At 43.9% G+C, this 22,614-nt stretch overlaps 1 protein-coding gene across 1 annotated transcript; it reads left to right on the top strand.

Annotated features, from left to right (window-relative positions):
- The first annotated feature begins 12,503 nt into the window (after positions 1-12,503).
- Positions 12,504-20,661, top strand: fosb (FBJ murine osteosarcoma viral oncogene homolog B). Its single transcript, XM_066704044.1, has 5 exons — positions 12,504-12,765; positions 13,348-13,527; positions 16,675-16,959; positions 17,785-17,892; positions 19,348-20,661. Exons 2-5 carry the CDS (start codon positions 13,402-13,404, stop codon positions 19,918-19,920), a joined length of 1,092 nt encoding a protein of 363 aa, XP_066560141.1. The 5' UTR covers positions 12,504-12,765; positions 13,348-13,401; the 3' UTR covers positions 19,921-20,661.
- The last annotated feature ends 1,953 nt before the right edge of the window (positions 20,662-22,614 follow it).

The following is a 22,614-nucleotide window of genomic DNA, read 5'->3' as shown; positions in this document are numbered from 1 at the left end:
AAACAGGGTGTTGATTAGAGGAGTGAGGTTGTTAGTGGAGTTCCACAGGGATCAGTACTAGGGCCTTTGCTTTTTCTAATCTATATTAATGATCTGGACTCTGGGATAGTTAGCAAACTTGTCAAATTTGCACAAGATACTAAAATAGGTGGCTCAGCAGATACAATCTTGGCAGCACAGGCTATTCAGAGGGACTTAGATAATATTCAGTTGTGGGCCGACACCAGGCAGATGAAATTCAATGTGGACAAGTGCAAGGTATTACATGCAGGGAACAAAAATGTCCACTATAATTACACAGCAAATGGAGGAATAGAACTAGATGATGTATCGCATGAGAAAGACCTAGGAGTCTATGTGGACTCCTCACTTTCTCCATCCAAACAATGTGGGGAAGCAATAAAAAAGCAAACGGGATGTTAGGGTATATTGTCAAAAGTGTAGAATTGAGAACAAGGGCAGTGATGTTCAGACTGTACAATGCACTAGTTAGAGCTCATCTGGATACTGTGTACAGTTCTGGGCTCCACACTTCAAGATATCGCTGCTCTAGAGGCAGTTCAGAGGATAGCAACCAGACTTATTCCAGGTCTGAAGGGAATGTCCTACTGAGAGACTGAGGGAACTGAACCTTTTCACCCTGGAACAGAGGAGACCAAGTGGGGACTTGATCCAAGTCTTCAAAATCATGAAAGGCATCGACCACATCAAACCAGAGGAGCTTTTCCAGATCAGCAGGGACACACGCACCCGGGGACACAAATGGAAATTGGGCTTCAAGGTATTCAAGACAGAAAGCAGGAGACACTTCTTCACACAGAGAGTCGTCACAATCTGAACAAACTCCCCAGCGATGTGGTTGAAGCTGAAAATCTGGGAACATCTAAAAACAGACTGGATAGGATCCTTGGATCACTTAGTTAGTAATGACCACAAGACGAGCACAATGAGTCAAATGGCCTCCTCTCGTTTGTAAACTTTCTTATGTTTTTATGTTCCTATGATGACTAGTGACTCCAAATTGCCCTGTAGTTGTGTGTGTGTGAGTGCTGACCTTCAATGGACTAGTGTCCCATCCAGAGTTTACCATATCTGTTGCTGCGTCTCACCGTCACCCCATAATGGATGAATCAGTTATTGAAGATGTATAACAAGCAGGGAGCACTGGTGGAGGGGGAGAAGTCTAAAGAATGGGATTAGTTTGGGAGCACTGTGTTGAGACAGTAGGACGGAACTGGCACTTAAAACAGCATTACAATACATCGGATTGTGCTGAGGTCGCATTCAAAATATCATAAACTTGAGTTATCCCACTAATCGGGGCCCCCCTACAGCCATCTTAACTCCTTGTACTTCCATTCAGCTCCTCCATTTTTTCTGGTATGTATGGTTGGCATTGGTGTATTTATTAATCACAGGAGCAAAAAAAACATTAGTATTCTCTTTTATCACCTATGTAAGCATGCCGGTGGGCGAAGTGGATAGCTGCGTCATCCATTTGCTTTGCGGTTTAAGTGTGAACACCCGCCATAGGCTAGGTATTGCGTCGTTGCCTCATACCTGAAATAGAAAACCAAATGAAGGAACGCCGCTAAAACGATAGATAAATGCATTACGGATATTTTTAAAAGATGAGAATATTTTTCTGCTTACTGTGCCTCGTCAAAACTGCAGAGTGATTACTTATGACTACACCTCCCAACGCAACCCGAGGTCCTCTTTAAAGAGAAAACGTGCAATTTAATTTTCGTTCTTCTACCATGGCCTAGGTGGGGTGACTCCAAAGGGGGACAGTGACAGCTGTCTAAGGCTGTTTGCTCCTTTTCAAGGTGAATGAATGTACAGTGACAGAGGGAGGTGTTAATGAGTTCTAAAAAATCACAAAAAAAGAGAGAGAGAAAAGAGTCCAAATCGGTTGGGGATGTAGTGGCTTTGAGAACTGCGTTTGTGTCTCGGTGGAGTGGCGTCTGAATTAGTCACTTCACTCACAGCTCGGCAGCACTCACTCGCTCTCTCTCCCTCTGTGCGGGATACTATTATCTGACACACAAGTGCCTTTTATTAGCGCCACAGATATTTTTATCCCTGTCAGGAGTAGAGAGGAGGGGGAGGCAGCCAGGAATAAACCCTGCTGTAATGAAATGACACTTATTTGTGTGTGTGTCTGTGTATGGTGGTGGGGGCAGGGTGGGCATGTACAAATGTCTTTGAGCAACCAAAACTTCACAACAGACTTCACACCATAGGGGGGCTTCAAAGAAGTTTTGTGAGTGTGCACATATGTGGCTCTCTGTGGCTCCAGGGGCCGTGCAAACTAGAGCACTGTATTTGAATGACAAGACCTTGCTTGTGTTGCTGGCTCCTTTTTGCAAAAGCTGTCACATCTGCTGTACATTACAAACTGTGAGCTCAGCAGTGCTGCACAATACTTTCTGAATCGTCTGTCTCCCAGCTCCCCTAAGAAAAAAATAAAAAAGAGAGACTGATGGAGAGGTGGAAGAGGGAGGAAAAAAAATACTGAAAAAAAAAATTACCTGACGTGTCTAATGACTTCAGCACTGTTCCCCTCTCCCAGTTTTTAATCTTGTTCTCCGTATCTGCTATTTAGGACAGCCTGTTACATAAGCCACAGTGAGTGTGTGTAAGAATGAATCAGCCTGGCATTCTCTCTCTCTCCTTCTCCTCTCTCTCTCTCTCTATCTCTGTGTGTGTCTCTCTCTCTAATACACTCACACACTGTGTTCTTTTCTAACCGCACAGTTTAAAAGTAGGCTAAATCTGACTCTTTCAGGTCACTGATTGTGAGTCAGAACTGGCTTCAGAATACGTGTTTGTGTATGTATGTACGTACATATGTGTGCGTAAAATTTTGTGCCTTTCTTTTAAAATGTCAAATCTGTGCTTGCTTATTTCCCCCCCCTCCCTGAATGTGCACTGTGCATCCAATTCCCCCCCAATTTGCATTGGTACCCCTTACTGATCTCCCTATCCCCACCATACATCCTCACCCCTTTAACACCCCCCCCCCCCCCTCCATTAGGGAACACTAGACGCCAATGCTATTTCTCAAAGCAGAGATTATAAAGGCTCCTGTTATAGGAGATTGTCTGGTTCTGTGTTTACTCTGGCCAGCCACAGTGGGGCGCTGCTATACAGGCAGAGAGAGACAGACAAATCCCTGTCAGGACCAACTGGGCACCATCACTGGACACATCTGCAAAGAGGTTGAAGGGTGAACTGTGTGGGTCTGGACCTGCAGGCCTGTTGGGGAAAAGGTTTGGAGCCCTGATCACCATGGCATGGAATTAAGTGACCTTCCTTCCCTGAGATGCTTTGCCCACCTTCTCAAACACATCAAGTCCCCTGAGGGGGCCCACTGACTAAGCCAAGGTTATTGACTGAGCCCACTAGCCAAACAATCCCTGGTGATTCCTTTAAAATCTACACTGGGTGGACAAAACAAAACAAAAAACATACATGTCAGAGATTTTAAAATAAAGAATGAATCAATAAATGGTGTGTGTGTTTTTCATGTAGACAAGCATAGATTTCAAGACCTAAGGAATGCAGCTAAATAAAGCAAATGTCATGCAGACTTGGGTGGCATATGAGAAGCTCCCCACCAAACTTCATCCCTAGGGATTGTGCTGCCCAGCATGTAGAGGCTGGAACTGGGCGCTTCTCTGCAGGAGGTGTGGTGACGTTGTCTACTGATTTTTTTTATTTTTTTTTCTTGTAAGGGAGTCGTATTGCAACATGTTCAGCTAGACTGGTCTGGCGAGGGATCTCGGGGATCAGTTGCAGATTATTCCTGTGTTTCAGGTCAGCCCATCCTGTCTATGCTAAGAATTGTCGGGCTTCCTGTTCTTTTTTTCCCCGCTACCCTTTTATTTTTGTTTTATTTGTTGTCCATCTCCAAAACTAACCCAGCGGAAAGCATACATTTGCTCATCAGAAGAAAAAGTAGAAAAATCAGCTCTCTTTTGTATTATTTCTAGACGGAAGCACACCTTGACATTTGCACGCTGACCCACAGTGACTCCCTCTCTCCCTGCCATCCTGCCCCACAGCCTGAACAGTCATCTTACTGTCTCCTAGTCCTACATCATGAATCACACTGATTCCACACTGGAGCCCCCCATATACTACCTCAGTACTCAAACCCACATCTTAGCATTTTGAACTCTATGACCAATATTTAAGAAGACAAGCCTACTGACGCAGGTACAAGAGGTTGTGTGTCGCGCAGAGGCTTGTCTATGGGCAGGGTATCATGACTGCAACTGCCAGGACACATTGTGACATTTTCTGACTGGGTTGTGCCAGCACTGAAGGATTTGAAGGGGAGGCAATATAGATCAACCTACAAGGTGTAAACAAAGATGTGAGTGGGACACAGTGGCTTTGATGAATGGCTTTGGATGATGTTTTGTGGCCTGGCTGGTAGTCTTAATTTCACTGCAGCCAGTGGAAGCTGGGAAATGCCATCTGTTTCCTTTTTCCCCTGCCTCCCTTCCAGGTCTCTCAGTCTGCCCCAGTTTTTGATTTTCTCAGTCGTGTTATTTTGATTTTCTTCCCAAGACCCGGCCAGTACTGCAGACAGGTGGACCATGGCCAAAAGCAACACAGACACAGAGAGAGAGAGAGAGAGAGAGAGAGAGAGAGAAAGAAAGTATGACATAATCCCCTTCTCCAAGCGTCCAGATGTTTCCAGCTGTGCCACTACGGTTGCAGTGTGCTGGTCCTTGGGCACCCGTCCTGAGAGAAAGAGCACATGCGAGAGAGAGAGAAGACTCCTTTGACTTGTCTTCTCTCTCTCTCTCTCTATCTCCCTTGTCCAGACAGAGAGAAAGTGAAAGAAAAAGAGAGAGAGAAGACAAGGAAAAGTGTGATCACTGAGATAGGAAGAGGGGCATGGGGAAAGAGAGAGCGGGAGACCACAAAGTAAAGAGTTGGGGGGGTGAAGGGGACTGCACTCCCTGTACAAGCCAGAGGCTGTAAACAGTCAGTTGCAAACGGCAGGCCGTGGCTGGTTGCCTAGCGACAAATATTTGGGCAGGAAAACTGGGCCAGGACACCCCGCCCACTTTTCAGTGCTAGGGGAGTGGAAAGACACTGAGCAGTCATGTGATCTGCAGGGTGTTTGTGCTGACTTGGTGGTTTTGCAGCATAACAACACAGCAGTGGCAGCAGATAGCAAAGATTGGCAGACCTCCTCTAGAGCTCAGCCTGGTCTTTCCTGACATTTCCTCTCCTGCAGATTCCAATGGCAGAGCACTATGTTTGCTGGGTCTAAGTGTTAATTGCTATTGTAACTACAAAGCTCCAGAATCCCATAAAAATCCCAATACAGTGTAGTATTTCCCTCTCTAATATCTCTATAATGCTTCTGTGCTCCCCACTAGGGTATAAATATTAGCTTTCCCCACATGAGCACAACATCAGGCATATGCAATGCAATGCAAAGGCATCAGGTGCTGGAGAATGCTCTGTTTCTTGATATGCTTGGTGTTCTCACCTGCACTGCTGCACATTGCCTTTTCAAAAGCAATCTGTCACTCTGAAACAGCACAGACTTTGTGCGGTCTGGGGGGGGGGGGTGGATTGGGAATCTGATGAAGTGCAGACCAGGGTGAGGGGAATTCCAGGTATAGCACTACTAGTAGCCCGGGCCCCCTCCCGAAGCATCATGGGCCCCCTTGCTGGCTCGGGCCCCAGGGCTCAAGCCCCAGTAAGCCCCTGCATTAAGTAGGGCATGTTAATGGCCTTGCATTCCTCCCACATGCAAGTCAAGTCAGGGTTGTGGCCGTCATGAAGGCCCGAAGGGTGAAATACATTAGACCAGCTGTCTTTCATGCAAACTGAGAAACAGCGCTGGACCAAGGAAATAAGGAAGTTGAAAAAAAAAAAAAATCTAGAAAATGGGGGGATGAAATAAAAATGTTTTGCAGGAACAGACTGGGCCAGAGCTGGTGTGGGAATCCTGGGGGTGGGGGTGAGGGGGTCGCGACCTCAAAGAAAATGATGATAGACTCTATGGCGGCCTCTGCCACAGTGCTTCCCAGGCCCGCCATTTTCCATTCGCTCAGCCGTCCCCCGTGAGTGGCTGTTTACTCATCTGGAAGCGTCACCAAACCTGAGCATGCGCTCGCACCCACAGCACTGCCACACTCTGCACCCGGGCACTTCATTTGCCTAGTGTTCCCTGCAACAGTAATAGCAAGCGGAAAGTCACACTGGTTGCTTTTCCTGTTGGGGTTGTGGAGAGGACATGTGCAGCGAGGGGGGGTTAAGATCATAGACCGCTACAGTGTGGTAACTATGACTACCCCCCCTCCATCTGCTGCAGTGCAGGCTGGGACACAGTTGCCCCCCTTAACTTCCCCCCTAACTATCTTGTGACCGGATCTCTATGCAAAGTGACTCAAAACTCACAAGCGTGATGTTCGCTCTGTGTTGTTGTTGTTCTTTTGTATTCTCCTATGCTGTGAGAGTTAACAGTAACATGCTGTATGCTGACCTAATTTGACCAATTTGTTTTTGTCTTGTTTTCAGCGTTGGGATATTGACTGATATGTACTTGGTTCTGTTTTTCTTTCCTCATAAGAAAACAATAGCCCTTTCACCTGCACAAATAGATTTTTTAAATGTAATTTTCTAATCTCATTTTGTTTACTCTTGTTATTGGACTGGCGTGCATGCTTATTGTATTTTGTCCCAATTGTTTTACTGCACTTTTGTAATGCTTTAAAATGTTTCTTGTGTAAACTGTAAGTCGCCTTGGATAAGGGTGTCTGCTAATAAAAAAATAACAATCATAATCATCATTGAAAAACCTGCACAGCAGTACAGTGAAACGTGCTGCCACCCAAATTTAAACACAAAGGGGCCTAAGTAGCACACTACTTCTGGTGTGGCTTCACATTGAATCTTCAGTGTCAGGGACTGAGTAGGCAACATATCCTTGGTGCTTTATGGGGCGTGCGGGGAGTCATGACTGACATGGGAAGATTCCATAGAAGCTTTTCATGGGTGTGACTTGGATTCTGATAGAATCTTGGCTTCTAGCTGGGTGGGATCAGGGCATGATTATATAGGGGTTCCTGGGGTTAGCCAAGGTACTTCAGTGGTGGAGTAAGCGCTCTGGTGTGCTGCTAACACGAAACAAACACTTGCTTTCCATAAGGTATTATGATGTCAGAACATTATGACTGATATCAGTTCCTTTTCTTATTCTATACTGAATCAATTTCCTTTACACAAAGCAGCTGTTGTATAGGGAATTGAAGAAGGTAATATCGGAAGCTCTGTGTCATTTACGACAGTGAAAAAAACAAACAGAGAGATTGAGAGAAAGTGTGTGTGTGTGGGGGGGGTAATTAGGTGATCCAGAGTCACTGAGTCACAGGTGAGCCATAGATAACTGAACAGGAAAGAAGGTTATTTATATGTGTGTTGGTAGAACGTCGTCAACATCATAATTGAGATGATGAAATATTGACAAACTTGTGTCTGGAGTTTGGTTTTGTTTAAAAAAAAAAAAAAAAAAGCTTATATAAATATGCTGCTGGTATTTTAGGCCAAAGCCCTTAAATATCCCTGCAAACACTTGTTTACAATATTAATTATCAGAATGAATGTATTAGATTAAATTGAAATGCAACTATCCCTGGCCTTTTCTTACAGCAAACTAAGCAGAAATAAACATTAACACAAGAAAGTATTGATGGCGGAATTTAAGAAAATGCATTACTCTTGTGCTAAATAGTGTATTATAAAAACCGATTTGAATCCCGAAATATTCTAAATATTTGTTCGTGTGTTTTTATTTAATTTTGTTGAAGAACTAGATACAGACCTGGCTCCTTTTTTTTCTGTCTCATTCTGAATGCCATGTGGAAATTTACAGGTAATCTACGACATAATTAATAGAGCGGAATAAGTTTTGTATAAAATTTGACTAGACGTAGCCTGGTGTTTGACTATGCAAACTTCAGTGTTATTATTTGATATACGTGTATCCGTTACCTAAAGGTGGAAAGCATGTAAAACACTTGGACATTCTAAACTGCTCAATTAAATTACAATTAGCGTTGATAACCAAAACGTTTACTTGGCGTCCGTGGGAAAAGAAAAAAAAAACATATAAAAGTTACCCTTTCAATAAAAGATTCCATTAAATATTAATGTTATTTATCATCACCCAATTTAAGAATAAATATATTTAAAATTTGAAGTATTATATTTTCCGTTTTCAGTTTCAAAGTTTGCATGCTTATTAGTTATTTCGTGTGTCTAGATGTTCGCTCTCTTGAAATCCTCAGCTGTCACTCAACCGCAAGAACCCTCCTCGCGCTCGAACTACGGAAACTGGTTGCCAGGCGACGAAAACAAAAACCAATCGAACGTCGTGACGTAATGCGTGTTGGAACGGCGTCTCCAAGGCAACTCAACGTTGTGTACACAGGCTCGTGGACACCACGTGGTGCCGCGGGGAGTGCTAGAAAAAAGGAAGTAGCTTATTTTAATGTGCTTATGCTGTCTTTAGCTCGGGCTGAAGAGCAACCGCTACAGGCTACAACGCATGAATGAAATCCATATGAAAATGAAATCCGAATGAGTTATGTGATTATGCATTATAACAATGAGCTGCAAATGTAGTAATTCAACTTGTTTGCAAAAGGGCTCTGCTATGCTGGACAACTGTCTAATGTTTGAAGGGTGTAAATACGTAGCATTAATCCTGTCCTGTATTGGTCGAGTACTATTAAACGTACTGGTATTTAGATGAAAGTTTACATTTCTGTGTATGTTAAACAAAATGTACAATCCTTTTAAAACAACGTTTAAATGTACATTATTGTTTAGTTTTGTGGTAACTAATTGAGCTAAACACATTGGTATGCCTATTCCCAAGGTAAACAAGAATATTAATACAAATAATGAATGCATGTTTAATAATGTGTGTATTTTGTTCAGAATATATAAATATGTCTACGCGTCTACCTGTCACATTAAAATTAAAATATTGTACTGTATTGCATTGTGAGATCAGAAACTGAATTGTGTGGAATAAGAGTTCTAAACCCCGTTCATTGTATAAGTACTTTCGACTGAAGTGAGATGGGGTGGTATCGTCAGCACCAGGCTGTGTGGAGTTCGCAGTTGAAGGCGGGGGGGTTAGGTCAGTGTATTACCTTATTCCCTCCCGTGTCGTGTCCGTCTGGATTACTCACCCTGCTGGAACGCCAGGACCGCTCGACCCTGCATGCTGACATCACAATGCTGAGTAACTGAATCGCCAAGTTCTCCGCACCGTTACACTCACTGTCTCGGGGCGACATTTTATCCACCAACCCACCCTGCCTGCCCCCTTGCTTCTGTCGGACACAACGCTCCTACAGTACAACAATGAATCACATTATTCGGAGGTGAATGGTGGAGAGCGACGCAATTATTCATTAAAGGGAACTGTCACCGCTGCCCACTTGGTTGTGCAATGACTGCATGTTCCTGTGGCAGTGCAAGTTATGCATCTATTGTATGTAGGATTTATTCATTCATTCACTCTCTGTAGTCAAAATATGGCATTGCTAGACGTCTTCCGCTACTGTTAGACGCAATGTTTCTGGTAGCAAACGTTTTAGGAAATTATAATAGCCCATTAGACTATATCTCTCTGTAAGGTAGGCTAATGTATATGTATGATGCTGTATGTAAAAGCACAATATTGTTAATTTACATAATAATAATAATAATAATAATAATAATAATAATAATAATAATAATAATGTGGCGAATCCACCTGATTGCTCTGGCGACCAGTGTGGTAAGAATTTAAATATTGTAACATAGTGGTTCCCAACCCTAGTCCTGGAGGAACCCCGCTCTTCTATGTTCAAGCCGAGCTCTCAATTACTTAATTTAACCGTGTATTGAATTAATAATTTCCTAAATCAGAGCCTTTCAATTAATGTGTTTTTTTAAGTTATATAGTTGTATAAAGAACTTATTAAAGTTATTAAACTTATTTAATTACACAATTAAAAAAGTCACATCTAAGCAGATTGTTACTTCAATTAAGGTTCAATTAGGTAACTGTGAGCTCAGTTGGAAAGAGAACAGCAGGGTAGAGGGTTCTTCAGGAGCAGGATTGGGAACCCCTGTTGTCTCTTGAGGCTAGACAAACTGTGATGTCTTCGGGACTGATTAGTTCCGTTGATGGGAGGCTGTGTTGTGTCCTGATTAGTGTGTTGTTAGTTTGAAATGAGTAGGTAATTATAGTAAGACGCAACGGATTCGATGTATCAATGGGAAACTTAAAAGAAAAACAACAACATCCAAATAACAAGAGAGGGCAGTTTAGTTTTAATTCTGAAGTGGATTTTCCATAACACATTTATTTCAGTGAAATTCATTTCAGGGTGTTGTATCGACGCCAACACCGTCGAGTAGGCTGCACACGGTTGTGAAGGAAATTATGGAAACACAGAGCACTCGCGGTTTCATGTGAAGTGCGGCGTGGCGTGATTGCCTTTTTCTTGTGTCTGAACACTCCTATCCCACAGGGCAGGCGACAGGTCCGGCCATTGTCTCCCTGGCATGCACTTGACACGAACACTGTCTTGGCAGCCGCCGCAGGAGGGGGACACCTTGGTCGGGGTTTTATATAAATATCCACAGTGGCTGTCTAGGCAGTGAAAGCGATCCCTTTTGCAGACTTGGAATCTGTGGTGGCTGGTTTTTGTTTGTCTGTAAGGTTGTTTTCGTGGCGGTTTAGTGTCACTGCTGTCTCGACGGCGTTTCTGCCTTGTTCTTTGGGCTGTCGGGTTCCCCGCCCAGGGATTCCCTCGGAGCTGCGGTGTCTCCCCTGCCCGGCTTCCCCGGCGCGCCCCCCTGCGTGACGAGCGCTGCGCTGGAATGTAAACAGCCTCTGTCTCGCCTGCGCGGCCGGCGCGCAGCTCCACTGCACAGCATTCCCACAGTCGCAGCACAGCCCGTTTCCTGAGGAAGAGCCCACTATTGTGTAGTTACACATCAAACATGTCCATTTATCCAGTCGGTTCGTTAGTGTGTACGATAACAGCTCTTATCTTGATCACCACTTTGGTATTGTGCAGTCAGGACGGAAATTACACATACTTTTGTTAAATGTAAAAGCAACACTTACTCAGTCCGGGACCAAATACGAGTTAAAATATATATATAAGAAAACATATTTGTGCTCTTTGTTGAAATCCCATTTCAGTTTATTGAGCATACTTTGTAGGGTGTTTTTCTCCTCTATTCGCTAACAATGTCTTATGACTTAAAATGATCATGGTGTGTAAACTAGGACTGACTGGGGTGCTGAAAATAATACGGTGCAGCTTCACACCACCCACAAGGAACTGTTTGGTATAGAACAAGTTGGGTCGTGTCTGTGAAGCCCGTACACTGTTTTTAAATTAACCTGGGAGACCTGCGGTTTGTTGACTGTTAAACCGGATTGGCAGCAGCGACCCGGAGTGAGCTGGGGAACACAGGAGGGTGTGAATCTGAGAGCGTTTGTTTAAGAGGATTTCCTTAGTTTGCCCGAGTCGTGTACTGTGTTTATGTGCGCTAGTACAGACGACTGGGACCCACACTTACGTAGTAGACTTAAGTGAAATGCACCTATGCTCGCTGTGAAACGCCCCATCCATGTGATCCGCAAACACCTTAACACTCTTATTTACGTAGTTACGCACTGGCAATATACTATTTGCAATATATAATACAATTTGAACATATACATATTAATAGTACAATAGTAATAACAGACTAAGTATTGTGCACAGAGTGATTTTGAAGTAATAGCAAAATACAATGATTGTATAATTGTGCATTTCAGGTGACTATTTTAAGGCCTGATATCTACTTACATGTTTGTTCCTTGTCATACGCGTCACATGGAAAGTTCACACGCAATGTTTTGCTGTCGACGAAGTGAAAACGTCTCATAAATGCCAGAATTTAATTAAAACCGTTGAATTGCTCGAGCTGGTTTATCTATATGTGGGGGTTGTGGAGCATTTTATACAAATGAAATGTACGTTACAATGCTGAAAATACGCCGTTTCGCTTCTGAGAAACTTGATATTTCCCGCGTTTGAATGAAATGCAGCCATTCTTAGAAGAAAAGCAAATAACAACTGATAGAGCGCTGTTTTCTTTCGTTTTCCTCTTAGGTCCACAACAAATCCCCGTTTAAGATTACAAAACCTGTACGAGATTCTCCTCTCGAGTCCTAATCGGCGTGGTGATAGTAAAAGTTTCTATTATTAACAGCGTGCAAGCTCAATGAGATTTCTGTGGGAGAGGGATTCCCTAAACGTCATTGCTAGGATACCAAACAAAAACACAGACAAGACAACCCCATATATGGGCACGTACGTCATCGGAACTCCGGCGGGGCGGGACTAGGAATTCCTTTTACAATGCGGCGTGTTCTGCTCGTTTCATTCATAAAGACGAGCCGCCGCTTCACTGCGAGGATCCTACTAGCAGCCCCCGTTACACGCTCAGCGGATCTTTTTCTATTCTTACCGTTTTTCAAAGGACATTCACACGTTTCAGCAGATACCCCCCTGGATTCTATATTGCCACACAATAAGGAATTTATAAAGAAAAGGTTTCGAGGACACGAAGGAATTCAGCTGAAGTACATCAAGCGGATTTCTTTTCTGAACTTGTTTGTGAGGAAATCACCGCATTAAAACGAGAATAAACAAGAAGACAACAAAGGTACAGTGTGGGGATCTTGTATTAATTTCAATATATGCATTTTATAATGGAATGGGTGACGCTTAGCAGTAGCATTGCCTAGGAAAGCTTGGTGCTTTTAGACAGCACATTTGTATTACTACCATCAACTTATAGCTTTATTTGTGCATTTCTTTGATGCAACTACATTTGCATGTCAACTTATTGTATTTCGGGTATTTTTTTGTGGTTCTGTGGATAGTTTTAGCATGTCCTTATTAATAATCGTTCTTAATTGTTTGTTTTCTGCAAAAGTTGAATCGACACATTTGCATTGTACACTAGTATAGTTCTTCCGTGATGTTAAGTTATGTATCTAAGTATACAACATGTAACGTAGCATATTGTTAACTGCAAGATGATTATTTCATTGTGACTGATGTTTTGTGGAAGTTTTCCATTTATAATGTGTATAGGTCCACTTGGGGGGGTCTTGTCTAGAATGGACAATGTTACATGACCTTTGTACTTGTACTTCACACCTGACCCTTGCCTGCCTGTGTGTCCGCTGTTTGTGTGTCTGTGCGTGTGTGTGTTTTGCGGGATGTTCTCTCTATCTCGTAGCAGGTGACCAGGCTCCGGGGACGGACGCAAAGGTCTCTCGGCTCAGGTGGGGAGATGTTCCAGGGATTCCCCGGCGACTTTGATTCTGGCTCCCGTGGCAGCTCATCTCCTTCCGCAGAGTCCCAGTACCTGTCCTCCGTGGACTCCTTCGGGAGCCCGCCCACCACCACTGCTCCACAAGTGAGTGGTTTTGCTATTGCATATATTTGACAGTTCACAAGGAAGGCATTTATTGCATACAGTACTTAAGTTTAACAATGTATTTTATTTTACGTGGTTTGAGTAATTTCATTACGCACACAAATGTAATCCACCTGAACAAGGTGGGGGTCAGGGGTAATGCCGATATATAACATGAAAGAAGTGCAAAATAAGTGTCTAGAGCAATTCTGAAATTCAGATTCTTAATCTTCCGATAACTATACAAGTGTTATATGTCTCGCTTGACAGGTCATGAGGAGATTGAAGGAGTTAATAAACTACGGTTACAACTACAGTAGTCAGTGACGAAATGCTAGCCTTTGAAAAACCAGCAATGCTGACCCACGCTGTATAGAAAGACTAGGCAGCAAACTGAGAGAAAATACTGTATAGTGACAAGAATACCACACAATAGCGGCGCGCATACTATTTCCTTGAATAAATCACTATAAATCTCTAGGTTTATGTAAAACACCTTTGCAATAAGTGGGTTTTTCTCCGTATGCTAAATGCTAAAGGTGTTTCTTTCAAGTTTGTTCGCAAATCCCTTTGCTAGAATCGCTTTCATCTCACAGTGCGGAGGATGGAAAGCTTGCGAGCGAGCGAGCGAGCCGAGTTTACGGCGACGTGGTAGGTTTCCAGCGGCGCGTAACGGATGACCGGCTCGGAACTCTCCGACTGACGCTCGGCACGCACACGCACGCTCCGCCCTCGCCCCTCGCGCTCCCCGCGCAGTGACGTCGACGCGTTCTATTTTGGAGTGTTACGTTGTGTTGCTAGGGGGATCACCAGGGGAGCGGAGAGGGGGGGGGGGGAGGGCGCTGATTGGTCGCGCCGCCGACTTCAAAGCTGCGCCTCCCCCTCCCTCACGCAGTGTGTGCTGTCAGCCGTGAGAGCGCAAGAGAGACTCGCTGAATATTCATAAGGTAGCAATACATTGTAGTCGCAAATCGCCCTTGAGCTAAATTAAGACCGGGCCCCAGATATATTGCGGATTCTAATTTTATGTTTGTAACGTACGAAGTCCTATTTTTATCGCTGTTGTCCAGCAATTGAGACAGAAACGCACACAGTCCCTGCGCGTCTAACACTAAGTGCTGTTCTAGAGAGGGGATGTCTTCTGCTGTGTGGCAGAAAGCCATTTTCTCTCCGAAATGATGCAGGCGGCTATTTTGTGTTGTTGTACGTCTTCTTAAAAATGGAGACTACCATTATTTAGTGTTTACAATATTATATAACGCCTGTCTATTAACCTCCCTGCAGGACTCTATCTATGATCTGCCTTACTGCAAATTTTAACAATCTGTCCTCTTCATTTTTATATTCAAAATCCTGTCAGTTCCCTGTATACATTTTCATGTACCCACTGAATAATATACTGGGAAGGACCCGCAATTCAAATATTCTTAGACCTTGATTGTGATCCATAGATAATTTAAGTTTTATCTTATTTTTTAAAATATTTGATACATTGCATAATTAATTAATTAATTAATTAATTAATTAATTAATTAATTAATTAATTAATTAATTAATTAATTAATTAATTAATTAATTCAATCAGTTATAAACTATATAGCGTAATGATGTGATTCAGCACATGACAGCGGACCTGTACATTGATCTGCGCTGTCTCGTTGAAACACTTAATGTTTGCACAATAAAGCTCTTTTGCATAGTAGTTTTTATTGATTTTCATTTTAAAGGGATGCATAGTTGTTGTACAGATGCTACCAATCTAAAACAGAAAAGCAGAAATATTTAGTATATTTGTAACCGCAATGCAAACGTACGCAAAATCAGGTTTGACATTTTCAGCTGGTGCTGGTTATAATTAGAAGGCTAAAACTTGAAATGGACCAGGCTGCTGTACTTCTTTGAGTACTGCATAACACATTCATTGAATTACTGAATATGTTTAATGTGCTTTAATTGACGTCTTTCATGTGCAATCTATTGGTCTCAAATCAATACCTGTGCTATGTGGGTATTGCCCCTACTCCTTCCCCCTTGATTAGAAGCAAGCCCCATATTAAAGCTTGGATGTTTCATAGTAATTACCTGAACTACATTCTGTGTGTTAATCCAGTCACCAATACCACTTCATCTGCAACAGCATTGTTAAACCACCAGACAGCAGTGGAAACCAAAAGGGAAACAGAAGTGCACAGTTTGTTGTTGGGACAGATTAGGATATGAAGTTCCCAGAAATGAAATGTTTGCATAATCACTGATGTCGTTTAGTGCAAGCAAGTGCCTTTAAAACAAAATGCTTGCTTTAGGCAGTGGGGGATTTGCTAGGGAATCTTAAAAAGATCTGGAAATAGTTGATTAACATAGACCTTGTTAGGAATAAAGTGGATCGGCCTACCCAGGCACATTTGGGCTGTAGCAATGTGGACCAGTTGTATGTTTGTTTTAAACTTGAGGAGAACATTTGATTAGGAAAAACAAAACTCAAATAGATTACTCATTCGTGAACCGTGTCTGTTTTTAGTGTGCACTGTAGATGTTGTTTCTTGGCCTGCAACCATCTCACCATTAATCAGTTTTTTGCAGCACCCTCAGATTAACGTTCCCAGCGTTCAACCAGTCCTTTAAAAGGCAAAGCTGCACAATCACACCATCACTTTGTATCGCTATGATTGGTTGTGCGATTGTTAGAAAACTTAAGTGTTTCAGTGCCTGTCTTCCTCAGTGCCATATTGTCAAAATGCTCAGCTCTGCATTTCACTGGATCTCTGGAGTTCCAAATGGTCTGACTGGCGTAGGAAATAAATGGGAACTTTTTTTATTTTCCTTCCAGGCTTTGGGATTGTTAATGCTACCAAGGTCAGTCTAAAATAATAATAATTGTGTGAGACTAGAGAGTGGGCAAAAACTGTCATTTCATAAAATAAGTTAGAGTAAATGACAATTTACAGTTTTTGACATGTAGTGTTACAGTTGCAGTGCAGTACAACTTGATATGCACAGCTTAATATTCACAGACCACTTATAATACCAGAGAGCCCCTTGGAGAGTCCCCTGAGAGCCTGTGGTGTACCTGACTCTTACCGTATTATGCCCTATATTATCCTTGTGCAGTGGAGGGATAACCTGGCACCCCCTTGTGTCTGTCTCCAGGAGTGCACGGCGGCAGGGTTGGAAATGCCAGGCTCCTTCGTGCCCACTGTGACGGCCATCACCACCAGCCAGGACCTGCAGTGGATGGTACAGCCCACCCTCATCTCCTCTGTGGCCCAGAGCCAGAGCACCTCAGCCCCTGCCATGTCCCACCAGGCCCCCATGGACCCCTATGACCTGCCGGGGACTAGCTACTCTGGCCCCGGCTACACCCCTCCTAGTGCGGAAACCCCTGGGCCCAGCCGCCCCACCCGCACACGCACTCGCCGTGCCAGGGACGAGTCCGTGAGTCCTTCCTCTTCCTCTTCAGCTGTCACTCCCAACTGTGTCTTATTGTTCTGTTGGGAAATGGAATTTATTAAAAAAAAAATCCTTGATGCGTAATTATACTTTAAATACTTTCTTACTTTCTAAAACTCCAACATTGATGTGTTTTGTTAGTCCGTTCAGTGTCTCAGGATGGGTAACCTTTGAATGGCATTCTAGGGAAGCTCAGAGCAGGTCTTGGCACTGCCAGAAATTCCTAAAACAATAGTTACTTGGAAGGATACATGTATTGACTTTAATAATGGAAACAGCTAGCAATAGAACTGGTTCAGGGGTTAACAATTTGCTATGTTTCAACAATGTGGTGACCAAGAACGTGAGATCGATTTGTATGTAATGTATGCTTTAATGGATGTAAGAGATGCTTTGAATAATTTCATTGCACAGTCCACTGTTCTGTTGTCCAGAGTGCCTGAGATCTCTCTATACCTTTAATTTGATTATAAAGCTTCTGTAGCATTGATAACATGGTCTTCTCTTTAAACCCGATTGAAGATAGGAGCAAAAATGTCCTAACTTTCCTAAGTCGGTTCAGTTTTCAATAATCTCTGAACTGCTAAACAGCAACAGTGTAAAACTCAATATTGATTCAGCTATATTCAAATGCATTCAGACGAAAGGTTGTGAATAGTTTTGACTGCAACTACATCACACACACACACACACACACACACACACACACACAGATAGTCAAGAATCCGGGGGTACCACTGAAGAAATTGCATTGGGTCCACGTAGGCTACTTAGGTTTAACTGCTGTTTACCTTCTCTGCCCTGCCCCAGCTCACCCCCGAAGAAGAGGAGAAGAGACGAGTGCGAAGAGAGAGGAACAAACTGGCCGCAGCCAAATGCCGCAACCGCCGGAGAGAGCTGACCGACAGGCTGCAATCGGTGAGTGACAGTGAACTGGAGAGAGACAGGCAACCAGAGTCTGAGAACAGGAAGGTCAAGGCTGTCACACCCCCTGATCAGGTTCACTTTATTAACCCTTTATTATGTGTTTTTTTTTATTAATTAGCAGGTGCCCATACACAGGGCAACTTACAGTAGTTACAAAAAGAAAACCCATCACTAAAATATTACAGTAAGTGGAATTAAGTACAATACAAAGCAGTAGTCGCATTTCATGTTAACACAATAAAGTGCAAAATTCAACATTACTTAATACTTAAAGTGAACTAAAATCAGAACAAAATGTATTACAAAAGTTAAAACAATATTATAGTGCAGTGGGGTCGAAGCAGGCAAGATCACTAATCTTACAGAAGTTGTTACAGTGACGTGATAAAAGTCTATCTCTTAACATGCCTTTCATTGATTTCAAGGCACTGTTTAATAAAATGTGCACACCGTATATCAAAATTAGAAATAACTGCAATAAAAACAGCTGTAAATGGTAAACCAATCTTTACACAAAACACATTACACAAGCTCGTGGTTCATTAAGGGAGATTGAGGAAAAAACTAAAGCAAATAGGTATTTTAGAGCCCAATAAAAGCACCTCTGAGACAAATCAACCATAAGACAGCATCATCTTTAAAAATGCATTGTTTTGCTTCAGACAGCCCCGACACCTGCACATTTTTTTGTCAGTGTGGCCGGGGGTGGAAGGATTTCTGCCTAATGTGATCACTGTGATCAAATGGTCTCTTTTCACCTCACCTAATTGGTAAAACTACAACAGCTTCAGGTGTATTTAGTCAAATCGAGATAGATGTGTTAGTATGTCTTAAGTGCTCTATATTGTAAACAGCTAATAGCTTTAAATACCTAACTTAAGAGAAACTTGGCATTGTTTTATTATAACAATGGGTACATCAAAAGAAGCCCTTGGAAAAAAAGCAGGTCCAGCTATGAGGTTACACTGAAGTAGAGCAGAGTAAACTGATGGTGAACATTAGGACCATGGTAATGATGCTTCTCCATATGGATGGAGTTCTGGACGTGAAGAAAATAAAAAAACAAAGACCTAGGAAATTATATTTACATGCATGGATTGGGGATAGGTGACAGTTACTAATTGCTGTCAGGTTACTTGGGTTAGATTGTGGTTGTCTGGTTGTCAAGTGAAATGTCTTTGGTGTCTTTGCTATGGGAGGTCACCAGGTGGTGGTTTAGTGTTTGACAGAACGGGTGGATGGTGGACCAAAGCATAGTTGACACGTGCTCGGGGCCTCCGACAAGACTGAGAAAAACATGAAATCATTGATCTAGTTTCCAGACCATAGCATTAGGAAGTGTTTTATTTAGCCGTGGTCAGTGTCAAATTTTCTATATTGCAAAAAAAAGAAAGACAAAAAAATCTTTCCTGTCACACTTTCTATGCTCCTTCTTCATCTGCCCAGGAGACGGACCAGCTGGAGGAGGAGAAGGCAGAGCTGGAGGCAGAGATTGCGGAGCTGCAGAAGGAGAAGGAGCGCCTGGAGTTCGTTTTGGTTGCCCACCAGCCCGCCTGCAAGATCCCCTATGAGGAAGAGGCTGCACAGGGTTCCCAGGCCCAGCAGCAACAGCAGCAGCAGCAGCAACAGCAACAGCAACAGCAGCAACAGCAGCAGCCGATGCCGTCTGTGTCCATCCTGGGGCTCAGCGTGAAGGAGGACCCTTTCTACCTTCCTGGGCCGCCCGTGGGCCCCGCCTACCCCTCGCACCCTCACTCGACTGGACAGCAGCAGCCACAGCAGCAGCAGCAGCAGCAACAGCCTGGGCTGATGCCTGAGGTAGCCTTTTCTAGTTCTTTCTATGCGCAAAGTGAGCCTGTGCTGAGCGCCCCGTGCGTGGCTAACCCCTCATACACATCTTCATTTGTATTCACCTACCCAGAGGGAACTTCGACCTGTGGGGTCAGCGCAAACCAGCGGAACAGTAGCAGCGATCAGTCCTCTGACTCCCTGAGCTCCCCTTCCCTGCTCGCGCTGTGATCGCACCCCCGGTCCCCTGACACACTTGCACACTCTTTCGCCCCCACAGACATACACCCACACACGTGCGCGCACTCACTGGCTCACCTCGCACACTCGCACACACAACAATTCGCACACACAGCCGTACATACACCAACCCCGCAGCCATTCAAGTCCACTCCCCCCTCCGCCCTCACTCTCTCCTTCTCCTTCCCTCTATCTCCCACTCTTTAACCACCCCCTCTGGCCTTCTCAGCTTCCTCTCCATGTTGTCTCTCAGTACAGCGTGTTTGTTAGGCATAAAGAAACCACCTCGCACCCCCATCCCACCTCCCACGTTCCCCCACCCCTCCTCCCGCCACCGCCAAAAAGTACGCGATTCGGTTCTGCCTCGACTTTCGCCGTCTTTTTTTTTTTCCTTCCTTTTTTTTGTTGTTTTCTGTTTCTCCTCTGTGAAGCCGGCCCCCGAGACCCCGCCGGGCCCCTCCACCTCTTGGGACTTCGACTGAGCTGCGTGCACTTCATTGGCGGAGCGGGAGAGAGAGAGAGAGAGGATTGTACGATGAGGAGGGGGCGGGGACTTATCATAAAAATGACCAAGACCTTTTCAGAAGTGTGGAGAGGAGACAGGACCATTGACTAAATCAGCAAAAAACCAACACAAAAAAAACACAAAAAAAGATGGAATACAAGGAAAAGAGAGATCTCTATGCCTCATATGGGGAATATGGCGAATTGACTGTGGACCTTGAATATCAAACAGTACATAGAACCAAGACATACATGGCTGACGGGAGCCCGTCACTTGGGGGCGAAAATCGGAAACTGCGGAAACGGCGGACACGGTATGAAACAAATGGCATGGAAAATTCCCACCGTCACCAGAACCCACTCCCCCCACCCCCCCCAAACACACCTCCACTACAACTGCACCCCCTGCCTCCAGTGTCCTGGCCATTGTACATTGCTCTTCCTTTAATTAAGTTCTCATTGTCACTGTTTTTTTTTGTAAACAGGGCTCACCCTGCTTTATTTGATTATATGTGAACATTGTTAGTATTTTAATTATTTTCTTATTATTTTTCTTTTTCTTATTTTTTAACAGGTTGGTGCACTCGTTTGCTTTGTTTTTCCCCTGAAGTTAGATACATTAATGGCCGAGACCTTTACTCTTGCCCCCCGAACCATCCTCCTGCTTGCTGCTGCAGTGTATTCTGGGATAGTATGGGATAGTGGTTTTTAAAGCAAATTATATACAAACTGGCTGGGCTGGAGGGGGCGGGGGAGCACAGAATAGTTGGTACTTCCTCTCTCCTTTCCCTGGCTTCTTCCTTTAAAGACTCCTCTTTAAAAATGCGCTACTGAACATGCTGTCTCAGAACAGCATTGGCAGCACAGTATTTCCTCCTTCTACCAGGAAAACTGTACAACATTCTGATATGATATGTTAGATTTTGGGGGCTTGCCTAAATATGTCTTGTTCAGCAGTGTGTATAGAATATTTTTAAAGCGGTAATGATCTGTATTCGTAGTCCAGGGAACAGACAGAAGAACTAACATTATGACTCTTCCCCAGCCAGTCTCTCTCTCTATTTTTTGCATTTAAACTTTTGCCTTGCATTGTACTCTGTAAATCCTAGAACAGGGGCGGACTGGGACCAAAAAACGGCCCTGAACTTTTACCCAGGTGGCTGGTGAAGTCTGGGCCACAATAAAGTGTGGTCTGGGGGGGTGGGGTTGCCAAAGTGTGGTTGGGGGTGTTGGCGATGTGCGGTCCGTGTGTCTACATGGGGAGACTGGCCCACATGGGAATCGACCATCCCACTGAACTAAAAAATGGACCGGCCCTTCTTGCATTTGCCAGAATTGCCCGATGGCCAGTTCAGCTATGGTCTAGAGTCTCCGTCTTGCAGTGAGAGACAAAGAGTCTGGTCCCTCAACAATCCTGTGAACTTTTTTTTTTCCTCTTTGGGTCATGACTGAAATACATATTCAATTTTTAAATGTTTTGCATGGAACCATCAGCAGCAACATAACTCCGCACGATCAGTATGGAGCATGGGGAAGTGTTCTGCGTAACTTCATGCCATTCCTTCATATTCACAATGCGAGCCGATCTCCCCTGCTCTGGCTTTCTTAAATGGCCATTTCTTCTCACAAGTATGTTTTGCACTAGAGGGACGTCTGAAATTGGATGTTGATTGTACACTTTTTGTGCGGTGGAGGGGGTGGGGAGAAATTCAAAGCAATTACATACAATGGGAGCACTGTGTTTTTCATTTAAGACTGGCAGGTCGGTAAAAGATGTGATTAGGCTACAACCCGACTATGCTGCAGATCTCCTGGAGTGTCAGCCTGGGACCTGCTTTACCGTAGGTGACTGTGGGTCCTGGATCTGGTCAAAACACCACTTTTGCAATGGCAGGTCCTCCACAAGGTATTTACGGTTTAAGACTAAACTCGGTGCTTAAGTTGAGACATTTTCGGGGGCGCTGAAGGCACAGTATTGTCCAGACTGCTGGTCAGAGCACTGCGCCCCTGTCCCCACTGACCGGTGACCACTCTGCTCTGCTTGTTTTTTGTCCAAACAGGGCAAAATGGGTACTTACAATGCGGTCAGCAGCTGGCCAGACCTTCCCTACATCACTCCTCTTCGGCTTCTTTGATATATACTATATTTATATTATGTGTGATAGATAAAATACTTTATTC

Source organism: Amia ocellicauda, chromosome 5 (assembly GCF_036373705.1).
Source record: "Amia ocellicauda isolate fAmiCal2 chromosome 5, fAmiCal2.hap1, whole genome shotgun sequence".
NCBI classification, from domain to species: domain Eukaryota; kingdom Metazoa; phylum Chordata; class Actinopteri; order Amiiformes; family Amiidae; genus Amia; species Amia ocellicauda.
Note: the sequence above shows the minus strand (reverse complement) of the source record. Positions and strands in the feature narration are given on the sequence as shown.

Bases quoted from the DNA above. Each gene is read 5' to 3' on its own strand.
- fosb (XM_066704044.1), top strand. From the start codon at position 13,402: ATGTTCCAGGGATTCCCCGGCGACTTTGATTCTGGCTCCCGTGGCAGC. The intron at 16,960-17,784 runs GTGAGTCCTTCC...GCCCTGCCCCAG, and splicing joins GCCGTGCCAGGGACGAGTCC to CTCACCCCCGAAGAAGAGGA. The intron at 17,893-19,347 runs GTGAGTGACAGT...TCATCTGCCCAG, and splicing joins TGACCGACAGGCTGCAATCG to GAGACGGACCAGCTGGAGGA.